Below are 15,834 nucleotides of genomic sequence, written 5' to 3'. Positions count from 1 at the left end.
GAAGAAGAAGAAGAAGAAGAAGAAGAAGAAGAAGAAGAAGAAGAAGAAGAAGAAGAAGAAGAAGAAGAAGAAGAAGAAGAAGAAGAAGAAGAAGAAGAAGAAGAAGAAGAAGAAGAAGAAGAAGAAGAAGAAGAAGAAGAAGAAGAAGAAGAAGAAGAAGAAGAAGAAGAAGAAGAAGAAGAAGAAGAAGAAGAACTAAGAATGTAATTAAAATCTTGTCCAGACACAAGATTTTATTAGGATGGTACTACGGGGACTTCTGCCACCCAGTTCCTCTACTGTAATTTAATAGCCAAAGCACATGAAGAAGTCTGTCTGGTCTCTCCCATTGTTGACTGAATATTGTGGTTAATTAAAGTTTACCTGGACTGGTGCACTGGTGGAAAGATGAGCCACATCTCCAATTCTGGCTGCAGCACGGGGGTCACTTGAACTTATCAGGACAGGAGCACTAATCTCCATGGAATGCCTATTATTCAAGGCCTGGGACGACTTGTGAGTCATACTGAGAGCAGTGAAGGAGTGGCGCTTCTTGGCATTCTTCTTGCCATCAATATGTCGCTGAATGGCACTGACTGCCCCAGCACTGTTCAGTGTACAGCACTGGACTGTGCTTACTGCCAGGTTAGTGTCAACTGGCAAAGGGACATCACTGCCAGATGCAGCAGCTACATTGGTCTTGTCCATCTCAATAAGCTGCTTAGCTGATTCATTGAGCTAAAAGAAGAAATAAAAAAGGAGGCATTACAAAGGTGTTATCTTTGAGTATCTATAGAGTTCAAAGTCCATCATCAAATGAGAGTATAAAGAATAGAAGCCAATCAGAATAAGAATGAAATGTTGCTAGTACTTTAACTTACACATATCAATGTAATGTTTTTTTCAGTTCACTTAAGTTCAACTAGAACTTACTGTTAATTAAATGTATACGAGACTAACAAAATTCTCTCTTTTAGAAGCAGAGTACAAAACACAATGAACAGTGGCTATGCTATTGAATTAAAAATAAAATAAAAATATTCTGTTACATAGATGTTTCGTTAAAACAGAAGCCAATTCCTTCCATGTAGTTTGTTCAATGATCTAAAATCCCACTGATGAATTAGTCTTCTATTGAGAAGCTGAAGTTATTATTTACTGATTTAGAGCAGCCCTATCATGTAGGCATTAATGCCATACAGTGAGAAAGAGAAGGGAGCATTACAGAGCGGTAACTCTATTGCAGTGCAAAATTTACAATTACATCACTGTAATGAGACATTATTCCATGCAAATCCTAAAAATACAAAGATATATATAAAAAAGAAGACTTCCTTCTTTCCTTCCTTTTTTCCTCCCTCCCTCTTTTGTAAATCTAGTAAGAAAAAAATATTTGGGTCATTCTCTTAGATTATTAGTATTTTCCTTTTAATTTTAAAGCCACAACTTTAAAAGCCACAACTTTAAAAGCCAATTTCATTTGTAGATCCAGTGAAATATCCTTTTCCCCAAACCATGTTGGTTCAAAATTTGGTGGTCCTTACAGTTCATGTTTTAAGGAACAGATGACAACTGTGTCCAGGCCTTTGCACAAATCCATTTTGTATGAAAATTTGCATGTTCCTAGATTGGGAAGCTTTGTTCATGGTTATTCATATCTTAATCATTTCCAGGTAGACTATTGCAATACATGTAGTCCTCGACTGACGACAACAATTGAGCTCAAAAGTTCTATTGTTAAGCGAGACATTTAATGAGTTTTACCCTATTTTATGACTTTTCTTACAGCAATTGTTAAGTGAATCATTGCAGTTGATAAGTTAGTAACACAGTTGTGAAGTGAATCTGGCTTTCCCGTTGAATTTGCTTGTCAGGTTGCAAAAGTTGATCATGTGACCTTGGGACACAGCAATGGTCATATGTATGAACCAGTTGCCAAGCGTTTGAATTTTGATCACATGACCATGGGGATGCTACAAAAATCGTAAGTGTGAAAAATGATCATAAATCACTTTTTTCAGTGCCACTGTAACTCTGAATGGTCACTAAATGAATTATTGTAAGTTGAGGACTATCTATCCATTATTCTTTATGTATTATGCATTATTCTAGAATGCAGTGATACATCTATTGTTACTGCCTGTTTAATTATAGTTTTTTTCATCATAGTTATTTTAGTTGTTACAGGTAGTCCTCGACTTGCAACAGTTCATTTAGTCAAACCAGTCAAAGTTACAGCAGCTCTAAAAAAAATGACCTGTGACCATTTTCCACACTTATGACCGTTGCAGCATCCCCATGGTCATGTGATCAAAACTGGGAGGCTTGACAACTGAATTGATTGATTGAACTTTTTTTTTTAGTCCCACAAACTTCTTTTGTTTGTGAGACTGCTCATGGTGGCGGAGGAAGTGACAGAAGACCATGTCAGAGCTGGAAAGAAGGTGTCACATGGGTCTGATCTGGGCAGGAAGGGGGGACGTTTCTGCCACACATCAACCGATTCTCCAACTCAAAAGAAATTAGCTACCAGTTCTACCGAACCGGTGCGAACTGGCTGAATCTCACCACTGATCAAGAGTATATAGTGTAATGCTTACAGACCTTATTTCAGGAAAATAATAAGTACAATTAATTGGCTTTAATATATTAATTTCCTGTTAGATTGTGATAGTGTATAAAAACACAAATTCTTTGCTAGTTCACCCACTAGGTGAGATTTACTTCTCTTTTAAGAGCTGAGAAAAGATTATTTATCTCAAAAAGAGAATTATCCATTTTTATACTTACCCAATATTTTTATTTTTATATTTACTTGAGTACTTTGATGCTATGTTCAATACTCCTGCATATACTTTTTAATTTTTACATTCTTATATTTGTAGAAATTCTGACATAACCATTATTTTCTTCAACATAGAACAATATGTATTTACTATGATCTTTATGTATAGCCTCTCTGGTATTTACTATTAATCCCCTGAAAAGTGAACAAGGGTTTTTTTTCCCCTTCCCTAGAGCAAATATAATATTTGAACAGGAAGTGTTACAGTTAATACTTTACCTAAGTAGAAACCTGGATTTTTTTGTGTGGAGAATATCCCTCAACAATACTATTTTCTATGAATATATACTATTGAATAATATTCCTTTAATTCTATATATGACAGGTTGTAGACATTTAGGGGAGACATAAAATACTTGAGCAGACTATTAAATTCCTTCACCTTAAACTACCACAACAAAACATATCTTGACATTGCTGAGATGTGATTTACTCACAGCTAGTATAATCCAGCTATTTCAAAGTGTTTATAATATAGTCCAGTGATCTCATTTTGGGATTTATAGGATTAATTTAGTTGAATCTTCTGTGTGAATACTAAGCTTTGTTGGCAGTCCCAATGTACAATTTATCATTGTAAATAATCTTTTTTTAAAAAAGAAAAATGCTGGTAAAATACAACAAATATTTTCCTAATTCTACCCTTTAATATAAATTTCACATTACCCTATTGATATTACTCCATTTTTGAACAATAATTAGTGTTCAGCATTGAATATTGTGAATATGAGTAGAACAACTAAGCCTTATCAGAATATTTTGTACATGGCATGTGTGTTAAAAATCCAATGCACCCAAGTTGATAGACACTTCTTTGCAAATCTGCATGTTGGATCCAGTCATATTGCCTTGCACATGGCTCAAAAAATTTTTCCTTTACTAATGGATTTCTATTTTGTGGCTGTGACCATTGTACAGCTTGGAGAAGTTATTCAAAAGCAGATTGTGACATTTATGAGCTACACTGCCAATGAGAGAATGCCTAAGTAAACATTGGGCATTGTTTGTGGTTCAATGAAAAGAGCTGAAGGTTAGGTAAAATTGAAAAAAATTTCAGACTTATTAAATATTTCTACTCCTGGATAATAGGAATCCTCTCTCTAGGTTTCTTAAAATCAAATCTCTTAAAGTCCAAGACTCTAGTCTGACTTTATTCCTTGTGCTTGCCTTATGTTGAATTTCAATATTGCATGGTGATTCCCCCCTGCCCCACTCCAAGTTATTTTATAACAGCAGTCCCAGAATGTATAAGTGTTTTTTTAAGCAATAAAAGTTTTAATGAAAACTTTTCAAGAGAATATGGCCTTGTAAGAAAATAATGTGTATATGTTACATTTCTCTTTCATTTCCCAGAATGTTATACTTTATGCCTCTTTCCAAGCATCTTTGATGGTACGGAAGGTGCACTATGGGAAATGATCCTTGAAAATTTCAGTTTCTTCCCCAGATCTTAAAAGAACCAAAATATGAACTAGGAACTGAATCTTAAAATGTTTGTGAAGTTCCTCCTTTCATAATGACATTATAGAGAGCCAAAACAAGTTAGAATGAATAGTAGACTTCACACCTTAATTCTCAGAATATTTTTGACTGAACAATCCCCTGAATATTTCTTTAGAATAATTAGTTTAGTCCTAGTGCATTGATTAACAGGAGCACAACAGCCAAGAGAATTCCCACTGTGTATCATTTAATCAAATAAACTGCCTGCATCTAACATTATGGGTATAGAATATCATCAGCCATTACACCACCATAAGCAGTCAATGTTTCAATAACAGTTGCTAAAACATAATTTAAAAAATTATAGCTGTTGTCACTGAAGAATTTATATCCAAGGTATTTTGCATAATATTGAATACTGTACTGCTGTTGTGAATATGCAGACAGCTGTTTTATTTTTTAATTTTCCTTCAGGTCTTTCAAAGAGAGTGGTGACTTATTCTGAAGGATGGGTTACAACAGTGGGAAGGACTTATTTTGAGAGATTTATTTACATATTATTACATTTAACTGTCATGTTATGAGATAAAGGCTGTGCATGTAGGTTTTCCACTCATTTTATCCTTATAATAATCCTATGAGTTAGAGGGATTGGCCTTAAATTACCTTATATAACATAAATGAATCATGATTTGATCTCCCTACTCCACTCCAACATCTTAACCCTTTTACTACATATGTTGTGATTCACAATCAACAAAATTGTTGTTTCAGTATAATAAATCTAAACATAGGTAGTACATTCATTAAGAAACCCTTACTATTGATGTCAGAAACTGGGACATAATTAACTTGTGACAAACTATCCATTTTATCTGTCACATTTCATTGTTACATACAAGTTTCCTTATGCAGTGTAGAAATAAAGTGGAGTGGGAATTATGCATGCAGTTTGGCTAAATTTTATGATCCATATTGGCATAAGATACCAGTGAAAGTCGAGACCCTGCAATGTGAATTAGGGGTTCCACAAGCTGCAGAACTATCAGGTGCAACCAGTCATATATTACATTTGTAGCTTTGATTTATAGGCAAAGGCTGCTATGAAAAAGAATTTTCCTGGAGAAGCTCATTTTAAATAAATCATTCCATTAGAGGATTAGCTTGGTTAGCAATTTGTGCCTTCAAAAAGCAGCAACTACCTGGATTAAAGGGGAAGAATTCAGTATAGTAGACATTCATAGAAATGGAAAACAGCAGAGAAAAAAAGTACATTTTCAAGCAAGTGTGAATTCAATTCTATAGTAACTGAAGGTAAAATTTCAAACTGAACTTTTGTCTTTGTTGACTTGTATTTCTCAAAATGATCAACTAAATTGGGCTGTATATTTTTCACAGAAAAATTTCTGACAGTTTTTAAAAGTGCATTTGTGGTGACAGTGCTATTTGTCTCTGTGTGTTCATCTCAAGGCAACAGAAAAATCCTGCACTTTGTGTTCACCATCAAAAGAATTATATCAATTTCACCGTAAAAAAATCAAATGATAAAAATTAAGCTTTTTCTCTCAACAAAGAAGTACAAAAGTAATCTGAGTTTACCTCCACATACAGAATAGGGAATATTCCAATTTTATCACCCAGCATTCCTTCCGCCCAATTATCATCTACTCTTCGGATGACAGTCAAAATTTCATCCTAAAAAATGATAGATAATACACAAAATAAAAATAAGATTTTTAAAAAATATTTCTGTTTCAAAGGAAGTGGGGAGAAAAAAAATAATTTCTTTAAATATATCTCACAAACTTCTCACAAAGTAAAGCAAAAGCAAATATTCTAGGAAGCAAATTATTTTTATCAGAATAAGATATAACTAGTTACACATTTTCCAACTTCTTAAAAGACTACAGTACAAATTAATGTTTTAAATTGCACTTAGCCATTGTTAAAAAAAAGCATGAAATCATTTGGTGCTATCTTGATTTGTTTGTAATTTTTTTAATTCCAATTATATTTCCATTTCAGCATTGTATGTGTATATGCGTTCAGGATGAGAGCAACAGACAGTTTATTTCTGGTACTCAAGATTAATTTCAAAGTACATGCTTTCCAAACTTGACTCTTGTTCAAAGAACCTGATTTTCAAATAAAAACAATATAGATCCCCAAATCCTAAAGCCTGCTCATTCTTGCAAAGAATGCAATTTATCTCATGAAATGTGCTCATATGATTTATGTTAACTCTTTTACTTCTGCTATATAAAGTGTTTCTTTTTTAATTTCCTCAATTTCCTTTTTCAGCTGTAATAATTACCCATTTCATACACTAATTATTACAATGGAAAAAGAATAACACGTTTCCTTTTATTGACAAAATCTGGCTTTTCAAATTGGCCGAAATGTTTTGTCATTCCACTAAGTGAAGACTGATGAGGGATGGCTGAAATATTTTTTTATGTATTTCCACATAGTAAAATTTAATTTTCATACGTTTTGTAGTCTGATTACTGAGTTTTTCAAATAAGCTGCTTTGAGTATTTCCTGATTTGGTGGCTCTATAGAGCCCAATACGTATAGCCAAATGAAGAAAGAAATATCAGCTCTGTTACCATTTTAAATCTGCACTGAAGCATCTGCTTACAGAAAAATTCCAAAAAAACTAGAACTAAAAATATTAAATTCGGAGTTCAGGGAATTTGAAATCCATAAAAATCTACTGACAGAAAATGACAAAGATACTATGTAACACAAAAGAAAGACAGATGTTATACTGGACTGAATTACCATTACAAACAATATACTCGAACTCTATTGTCCATAGTACAGAAGCTGGTTTAGTTGTTTCTGCTTCTACATGTGTTCTTTGGCTGCTGGGCTCCTATGTGTTCTGAACTTGACATTTTAAAACAAGTATCTGAGGGCAGTTGGCTGGCTCCCTGCCATTCTCACAGAGGCTAAATGCTGCCTGCTCCTTACAGATCCTCTTTTTCTTATAGGCTTTCCCCAATACTTTTTCTTCTCCATCTGCCTAGATGTGATGAATATTAGGGCTGCACATGACCACAGATTTGAAGGCAGAAAGAAGCAGGGACAACCCATGTCTGTAGTTCTTATAAACAGCAGACATACTTTCATGCAACTACACTGCAACTCTTGGGAGATGGTGCAGCTTCTTTATTCTTCCCATATCTTTCAAGAATCCTGGAGCAACCTGGAACTACCTGAGGATTGGAAAAGAGCTGATGTGGTTCAAAAAAGGGAAAAAAAGAGACCCAGGAAACTACAGACCAATCAGCCTAACATCAATACCTGGGAAGATACTGGAAAAGATAATAAAAAACAGATCTGCGAACATCTAGAAACAAATAGTTATAACTAGAAGTTAGCATGGGTTTGTTAAAAACAGATCACGCCAAACCAATCTTATTTCATTCTTTGACAAAGTGACTAAATTATTAGACCAATTAAATGCTGTGGACTAGTATACTTAGATTTCATTAAAGCATTTGACAAAGTAGACCACAACCTACTTCTTGATAAGCTAGAAAAAAGTGGGAAAGATAGCATCGCTATCAGATGGATTTGTACCTGGCTGACAAACCGTACTCAACAAGTAGTCCTTAATGGTACTACATCTACATGGAAAGAAGTAACCAGTGTAGTACCACAAGGTTCCGTCTTAGGCCCAGTAGTTTTCAATAAATTCATAAATGACTTAGATGAGGGAATAGAAGGGGAACTTATCAAATTTGCAGATGATACTAAGTTGGCAGGAATAGCCAACACCCTAGATCAGGGGTGTCAAACTGCCGGCCCATGGGCCGGACGTGTCACCAGGAAACCTCACCCATCCCATTGCCGGCAATGGAGAAAAAGCTCTGATACATCTTGCAACGTCACGTGATGTCATGAGTTTGACATGTCTGCCCTAGATGATAGCCTCAAGATCCGGATGGATCTCAACAGACTTGAACACTGAGAAATTCAACGTAGAGAAAAGTAAAGTCTTACACTTAGGCTAGAAAAACCAAAAGTACACATACAGATTAGGTGAAACCTGACTTAATAGTAGTAACTGTGAGAGGGATCTTGCAGTCCTAGTGGACAATCAATTAAATATGAGCCAGCAATGTGCGGCAGCAGCTAACAAACCCAATGCAATCCTAAGTTGCAGTTAACAGAGGGACTGAATCAAGATCACATGAGGTACTAATACCACTCTATAAAGTCTTAGTAAGACCACACGTAGAATACTGCATTCACTTTTGGTCACCACACTATAAAAAGATGTTGAGAGTCTAGAAAGAGTGCAGAGAAGAGCAACACAGATGTTAGGGGCCTGGAGGCTAAAACACATGAAGAACGGTTGCAAGAACTGAGCATGGCTAGTCTAGTGAAAAGAAGGACCAGGGTGACATGATAGCAATGTTCCAATATTTGAGGGGCTGTCACAGAGAGGAGGGGAACAATGTATTTTCCAAAGTACCCGAAGGCCAGACAAGGAGCAATGGATGGAAACTGATGAAGGAAAGATTCAACCTAGAAATAAGGAGAAATTTTCTGACAGTGAGAACAATCAAACAATGGAACAGCTTGCCTTCAGAAGTTGTGGGTGCTTCATCACTGGAGGCTTTCAAGAAGAGACTGGACAGCCACTTTGCAGAAATGGTATAGTGTCTCTTGCTTGAGCAGGGGGTTGAACAAGATGACCTACAAGGTCTCTTCCAACTCTATTATTCTGTATTCTGAATCAGCTTTTTGCTTTCAAATTCAGAATACTATCCAACCCTAATGAATATAATACAGTGAAGCCTCAATTTAACAGATTGCCCATTTGGCAGACTTCTGATGCAACAGACCACATGTCTATCCAGATGTTCTGTTGAAATAATGGACCAGCCTGTTGCATTAAAGCCCATAGTTTGAATGAGGCATTATAATTATATTATTTTATATTAATGCTATGTTATATTATATAGTGAAATAAATCACCCAACTCACTTCACAGAGTTGTGTGCAGAAAATAGGAGGAGGAGGGAGTATTATACAGTATATGTTATCTGCCTTGAGTTATTTATAAAAATAATAGGTGGAATAAAAATAAATACATACACAAATAAATTACAAATTAATGAATACTAAGAAGTTTAATGGGCTTTGGTCTTCTCCAAATGATCCATTAAAGTGGGATTTTTCTCTAATAAACTTTGCAATGAAAACATTAAGAAAAGAAAGAAATGTTTCTATTTATAAAAGAATTGAAGTTCAACTACTAAGCTAGGGATAGTATGATATCCACTTAGTTCATGTTCACCTAACTCACAGTTTTGACTCCTTATGTGAACTAAAACAATGATATTGACCCAGATTTGCAGTTCCTGAAATGTTAAGATGTACTTCATAGTGTAAAGATATGTTCATTGATTTGTATATTGGTGGAAAGTATGCAGAAAGATGCATACAAGGGTAAATATATACCAACAAATTATGCTTAGAAAAAATATATAAAAATATACATGGGGAGGAAATGCATAGAAATATTTATGCTGTGAGAAATATATGCAAGGTCTTCATGTCAGCTTAAAAAAAATAAAATAACTGGCAAGGAAACAAGATGGAATAAATTTAAGGCCAGAAAAAAAGGAGCACAGCAAAATTGATTTGGCAGATGCACTGTTATGTAGACTAATCTGTCTGCCTAATTTCCATCTCGTATAGCTATGGAGTGTTATATAACTACACGAGGAATGAAATCAGTGGGATGATATTCCCTAGTACACAAGATACACCATTTGGTGGAAAAAAGGAGACCATTGCCAGCATTGTAAAGTGCCTTTGAACATTCCACTGAAAAATTTAATGGGTCAATCCAGGTCCTTTCTGACTCAGATCAGTTTTCATGTCACATTTTATATGAAAATGTCAGATGCGGGCAACATTTACCATTCTGCTTCACCACAACATACAAATTACTGACATACAGTTGCCTGAACTATTTATATTTTATGTTAACAAAAACAAAAATTGGCAACCTGTATTTCTACACCAAGGATACACTGGGAAAAAGCAAGGGTTGTACTAACATCCTTGGGAACCAACTCTTTTATCCTAGTCCATATTTTTCACTTTGTCCTTATTTGCAAAACCTGCTGTTTTACATAATTTATTTGGATCTATAATTCATAGGGGGGGGGGGTCACCAAGGACAATGACCTGTCTGTAATAGATTTTGCCTGCTAACTTTCAGGCACTGTGACCTTACAGATTAGAAACTAGGAGGAAGAGGAGAAGGAGGAAGAAAGGGAAAGCCAGAGATTCTCAAAAGACTAGAAACATTGCCAGTACCATGCTGTGTTTGTTGTGGAATTTGGCAGGTACCCTGCTCTGACGATGATGAGCTCCATATGTTCAGGATTCAGGCACAGACTTGAGAGGAATGAGTTTCTCCTGTCCAGATTGGTTTCTTCTGCTATTTTAACTCAAGACAAATTCAAGAAGATTAGACTAAACCTATTAAAGGCGGCTTCTGAATCTCTCTGAATCAACTCTGGCTGCTGAAGAAGATGCTGATTTGTGTACTGCATGTGAATTTCTGGAAAGCATCTGACTGGTTAGTATGTGGGATGCTAGATAATCCTTAAACATGACCTAACAGGATTCCTTTGTTTTTAAATTGTTATACACTGACATGGGAACATCTTTTAGAAACAGGATATGAACTGAACCAGGAAATAAACAATCCATCATTTATTTACATAAATGATGAAGTGCCACTTGATCTTACTGCACGGTCTGCTATTCTATGCATACTGATTTCCATCAAACAAAGCTGTGAATCATTGTTTCAAAATTGTTGTCTATGTGAGATGTTATGTCCTTTCTTCTGTTCCTTTTTCCTAATATGCCTCAGAATTAATCACTGTCTGACATCTGCTCAATGTTATTGTTAAGATAAGAAATTCTATTTTATCATTGACATCAATGGCTATGCCTGAAATCAATCACTTCAGTCAAAATTGATTTTATTTTTATTAAATGGAGTAGAAGTCAGCTATTTTTTCAGAGAGGGGGAAATTACTTGGAAAAATGTTTCAAACAGTGTCATGCTACATATAGTGGCATTTATTAACATCATTCCTGGCATCTTTTGGGGGGGGGAAAGTAGAGCTAAACTGCGCAAGAGGAATATAGAGATGGTGACAAAATAATATATTTTCCACTGTCAGTGCCATCCTTGTTTGCCAACTGGTAATAATAATGTACAGCTACTTATAATTAGAGAAAAAGAAATGTATATGTATGAGGATAAATGGCAAAGGTCTAAGAGAAGTATTTGAATCAGACAAGTATACATAAATAAACAATTTGAAATTGAAAAATATGTGAGGAGGGCCATCACAGTTTCTCCAGTACTCATTAGCTTCATGTGCCTCACATATTCTTTAATGCCCTTTTAACGGTAAAGCAATGCTCTCAGCTGAGAATGAGGAACAAATGTTTTGAGGAATGCTTGCCCACAATTTTTCTTCAAAGGAGTACTGAGGAAGGATTTGAAATAAGAAGGAGCTATGTGCCTTCTGAATCTGCTTTGCTTTTCCATGGTGTGCCTGAGTAACAACATGTTCATTTAACTCACAACGATCAAGTAAGGTTATGCTGAGAGACCGTGACTGGCTTCAAGTCACCCAGATAACAAGCTATCTCTGTAGATTGAGGAAGCAGTTATTTCTCCCGCAGAGCAGTGGGAGAAGAGAGGCAAAGGCACTTCTTTTGATCTGCTTAAAAACATGTATCTTATGGTTTTGCTTTCTCTGAACTGTTTCAGGTTTTTGTTTTTGGTATCTTTGAGTCATCTTTGGCAAGGAACCAAGGATGTCCATGCAGTTTTCTTGGCAACATTTTCAGAAATGGTTTGTCCTTGCTGTTATCCTACCGTACTTGAGAAAGATTCACTAGCCCAAGGTCATTCCTGATGGCTTGGTGTCTACAATGGGACTAGAACTCACAATATCCCCCTTTCTAGCCTGGTGCTTTTACCCTCCCGCACCAAACTGCCACTTGTTATAGTTCTACCCAGGGATTATAAGAATTTTGTTCATTTCTGGTTTTTCATTCATTTATACCTTATCTTTAAGATAGAGACCATCTTGTTGATCTGTGAGCTTTTCAGCTGACAGAGTCATATAATAACTAACTAAATAAAATCTCTGCCATTTCAATTGATTAACTGCCTCTTATTAAGTCAGAAAATCTTCCCAGAAGAAAACAAGAGCAAACATCTTCCACAATGCTGCCAAGAAAACTCTTATGACTGGATTTATTATGGGTCTTTTACTTTTTATTAATGTGTAGTCAACCTAATGTGTAGCCCTTCGTTTCAAAATCACACTTTTCTTTTAAAATAACGCCATAGTTATCTACTTCCCAATTGCTCAAAAACACTTTTTGAATCTGCAATCACCTTCTGTTCTGTTGGCCATACAATATTGCAATACATTTTGCAGAAATAAAAAATGCTCACCTCTCCTAGTGCAAAAGCAAATTATAATAAATTGCTTCCACCCACCTCTTCTCTCCTACTTTATATGCGTATTTGTCTGCTTCCTCCCTGCAGAGTAGCCCCAACAGAGTAGAACTGAAAAGCTGTCAATTCTCCTAAGCCTTAAAAGGACGGCTAAACCCAGGTAGTTGGAGATGGAGTAAAACAAGAGATTCTACAAAGGAAGACTAGCTGTTAAGGTTTACAGAGTTGCAGTGGTTGAAACAAAAGGTGACTTTTTCCTAAGCTATAAATAAATAAGCATAGTCTTCAGACTTAGCTGACATGTCTTCAAAATGGCACAATCTCCTTGGGGTAGAAGCGCCCTATCTGTGTTGAGAAGCACTCAGTTCTAAATGGCCCAGAGTGTTCAAAACAGAAGCCGGCCATCAGAACTGGGAAAGCATTTCTGAAAAATAGTTTGTTACCCACTTAATTATTAGTGCTTGAAACATCTGTTCAGTAACATGTAAAATGAAAATATTTTTTTTAAAAATGTAAAGCAAGTATCTTAGCAAAAATAAGGCAGGGCTTAAATCAATATTTTTCAAGCGTGACAACATTAAGATATGTGGAATTCAATTCCTAGAATTTCTCAGCCAACATATGGCTGGGGAATTCTGGAAGTTGAAGTCCACACATATTAAAGTTGCCAAATTTGAAAAACACTGGCTTAAATACAATAGGCATACGAACATTTTGTTTCTTGAAGGAGGCAAGAAACAGAGATCTCTTTTCTCCAAGTCAAGATATTCAACAACAGTCCTACTATGTCATACTATGCTTCTTTTCCTTTCCTGTCTTATAAAAATTGGGTGGGCAGCTTTAAATAATTTTAGATCGGAATTCCAATCTAAAAGAAATTATGGTATAGACCTCCTATTGGAGATGACTCCATATCTATATCATGTCTATTTCTGATATTGTCTGCTTCCTGGAAAAAGCTGAAAACAGAGGTCTTAGGTCCCAAACATGATCTATGTTTGGGATTTTATTTCTTTCATATATATATATATATTAAATTTTACTCTATATTCTTATTTTGTGAGCCACCAAGAGTCCTGAGATTGTGGCAAGATTTAGGTTTGATTACTAAAAGTTCATAAATAAATAAAATAAGATGATAAACATCATTTTATAATAATAGATTTTACAAGTAAAACTGTGAAATCAATCCTTATAATATATCTATTAATATAGCAGTCTTAAATTGAATCAAACCATAATAACTAAGATAGTCCTTAGTTCACATCCATTCATTTAGTGACCGTTCAAAGTTACAACAGCACTGAAAAAGTGACTTGCTGTCCTCCGACTTACAACCGTTACCCAAGGTTGCATGATCCAAATTCGAGGGCTTGGCAACTGGCATTTATTTATGATGGTTGCAGCATCCCAGAGTCATGTGATCTCATTTGTGACTTTTCCAGCTGGTTTCTGCCAAGCAAAGTTAATGGGGAAAGCCATATTTGCTTAAAGACCTTGTGATTCAATTAATAACTGCAGTGATTCATTTAACATCTATGGCAAAAAAGATTATAAAATTGATTCATTTAGCAACTCCCCTGCTTAGCAAAGGACATTCTGAAGCCAATCACAGTCATAAGTTGAAGACTACCTGTACTTTAAATGAATCAAAGACTTGTTTAATGTAAAGAAAAATACTTATCATTTTTACATAGTTTGGATTTGACCATACAGTCTTATCAACTTACTACTGGAAAGCCATTAATAGGATTTTTTCTTCTTCTCAGCCAAGATGAAATGAAAATTTTAGCCTGCATCTCTCAGAGAAATCATATCAATGACAACAGATAGGCCGTGCCATTGTGGTGGAGCTGAGTGAGTGAGTGACTTCAGCAGTGTGTGGGATCTGGAATCTATCTCAATAGGAATAGCTTCTTCAGCAGAGTGACAACTATAATTAGCATAGAAACGTATGACAAAATAAAGACAGAGTGAAATCCAGAGATGAAAAATAGATTATCTGCTGTCAGAGAAAACAATAGACAAGAACCAAAATTATTCTAGGTGACAAGGCGTATATGGCAGGAAGGAAGCTGAAGAATAAAAATGTGATGGGGAAACAATGAGAGTCCCAAAGCACAAAAGGAGAGAAGAATCAGATTAGAGATAGTAACCATATCAAAGTTGGATAAAAAGCATCTACAAAGTTTACTGGAGGGAGGAAAACTTATTAGGTAATGATATCAGATGCTCATCCAGGAAAAAAAAAACACTGTTTGGTGGATGCAGAAAGTAAGAGAGTTGGGCATTTAGGTCTCTGGGGAAGATGAGGAGACTCTCTATGGTCACCAAAGTGTTTCATGAGGTCAGGAAGCTGGTGTGCACATGATTGAACAACAGTCCTACTATGTTGAGTACTGGAGGTTGAAAATCCCACACAGTCTTCTTTTCCTTTTTGGCAGTAAAAACATTGTAGCAGTAAATTAAGTGAGTAACAGTTTGCTGTTTCCTTATCATGACAAATAAAAATAGTTAACTCTGGAGACTAATTCAATCAAAATGTATTAATGAAAATATTTTCTCTTCCTTTTAGGACTGCCAGAAAAGGCACCGGGTGCAGGAATGATTAATTAGTGTTTGTGGAGCTGCAGTTTTGAGATACTGCTAAGTTCTTGGTTTTCTTTCCCACTAAATAGCTGCATCTCAGAGGAATTAAAAATGCTAAAGTTCCTTCATAGACACAGTGATGTAATCCTATGAATACATCTTCATAACATTATCAATATAAAGCAGGGGTGTCAAACTCACAACGTCACGTGACGTGTCGTGACTTTTTTCCATTGCCAGCAATGGGGTGGGCGCGGTTTCAGTTTGACACCCCGATATAAAGTATCTGTTGATAAAATGTGAATTTTCTAGACCTTTCCAAAATGGATTTTACCTTAGCAAAAAGTCCACACTTTCAATGAGAACTTCCCATATTTATGAAAATGCAACCTAACATAGGTTCATCAAATTTATCATTTTAGGATTTTCTTTGGTAGAAACATGTTTCATACAA

General features: G+C 35.4%; 1 protein-coding gene across 1 annotated transcript in view; it reads right to left on the bottom strand.

Annotated features, from left to right (window-relative positions):
* Positions 1-15,834, bottom strand: part of LOC107302503 (E3 ubiquitin-protein ligase SH3RF3-like) — a 53,990-nt gene that overhangs the window by 34,953 nt on the left and 3,203 nt on the right. The window contains exons 3-4 of the mRNA XM_015831615.1: positions 5,867-5,962; positions 364-717 (exon numbers count right to left, since the gene is read on the bottom strand). Of these exons, the coding sequence (XP_015687101.1) occupies positions 364-717; positions 5,867-5,962 (450 nt within the window). The remainder of the gene's footprint in view (positions 1-363; positions 718-5,866; positions 5,963-15,834) is intronic.

The sequence above is a fragment of the Protobothrops mucrosquamatus genome, unplaced genomic scaffold (assembly GCF_001527695.2).
Source record: "Protobothrops mucrosquamatus isolate PMUCROS unplaced genomic scaffold, P.Mucros_1.0 scaffold_268, whole genome shotgun sequence".
Taxonomy (NCBI): Eukaryota; Metazoa; Chordata; class Lepidosauria; order Squamata; family Viperidae; genus Protobothrops; species Protobothrops mucrosquamatus.
Note: the sequence above shows the minus strand (reverse complement) of the source record. Positions and strands in the feature narration are given on the sequence as shown.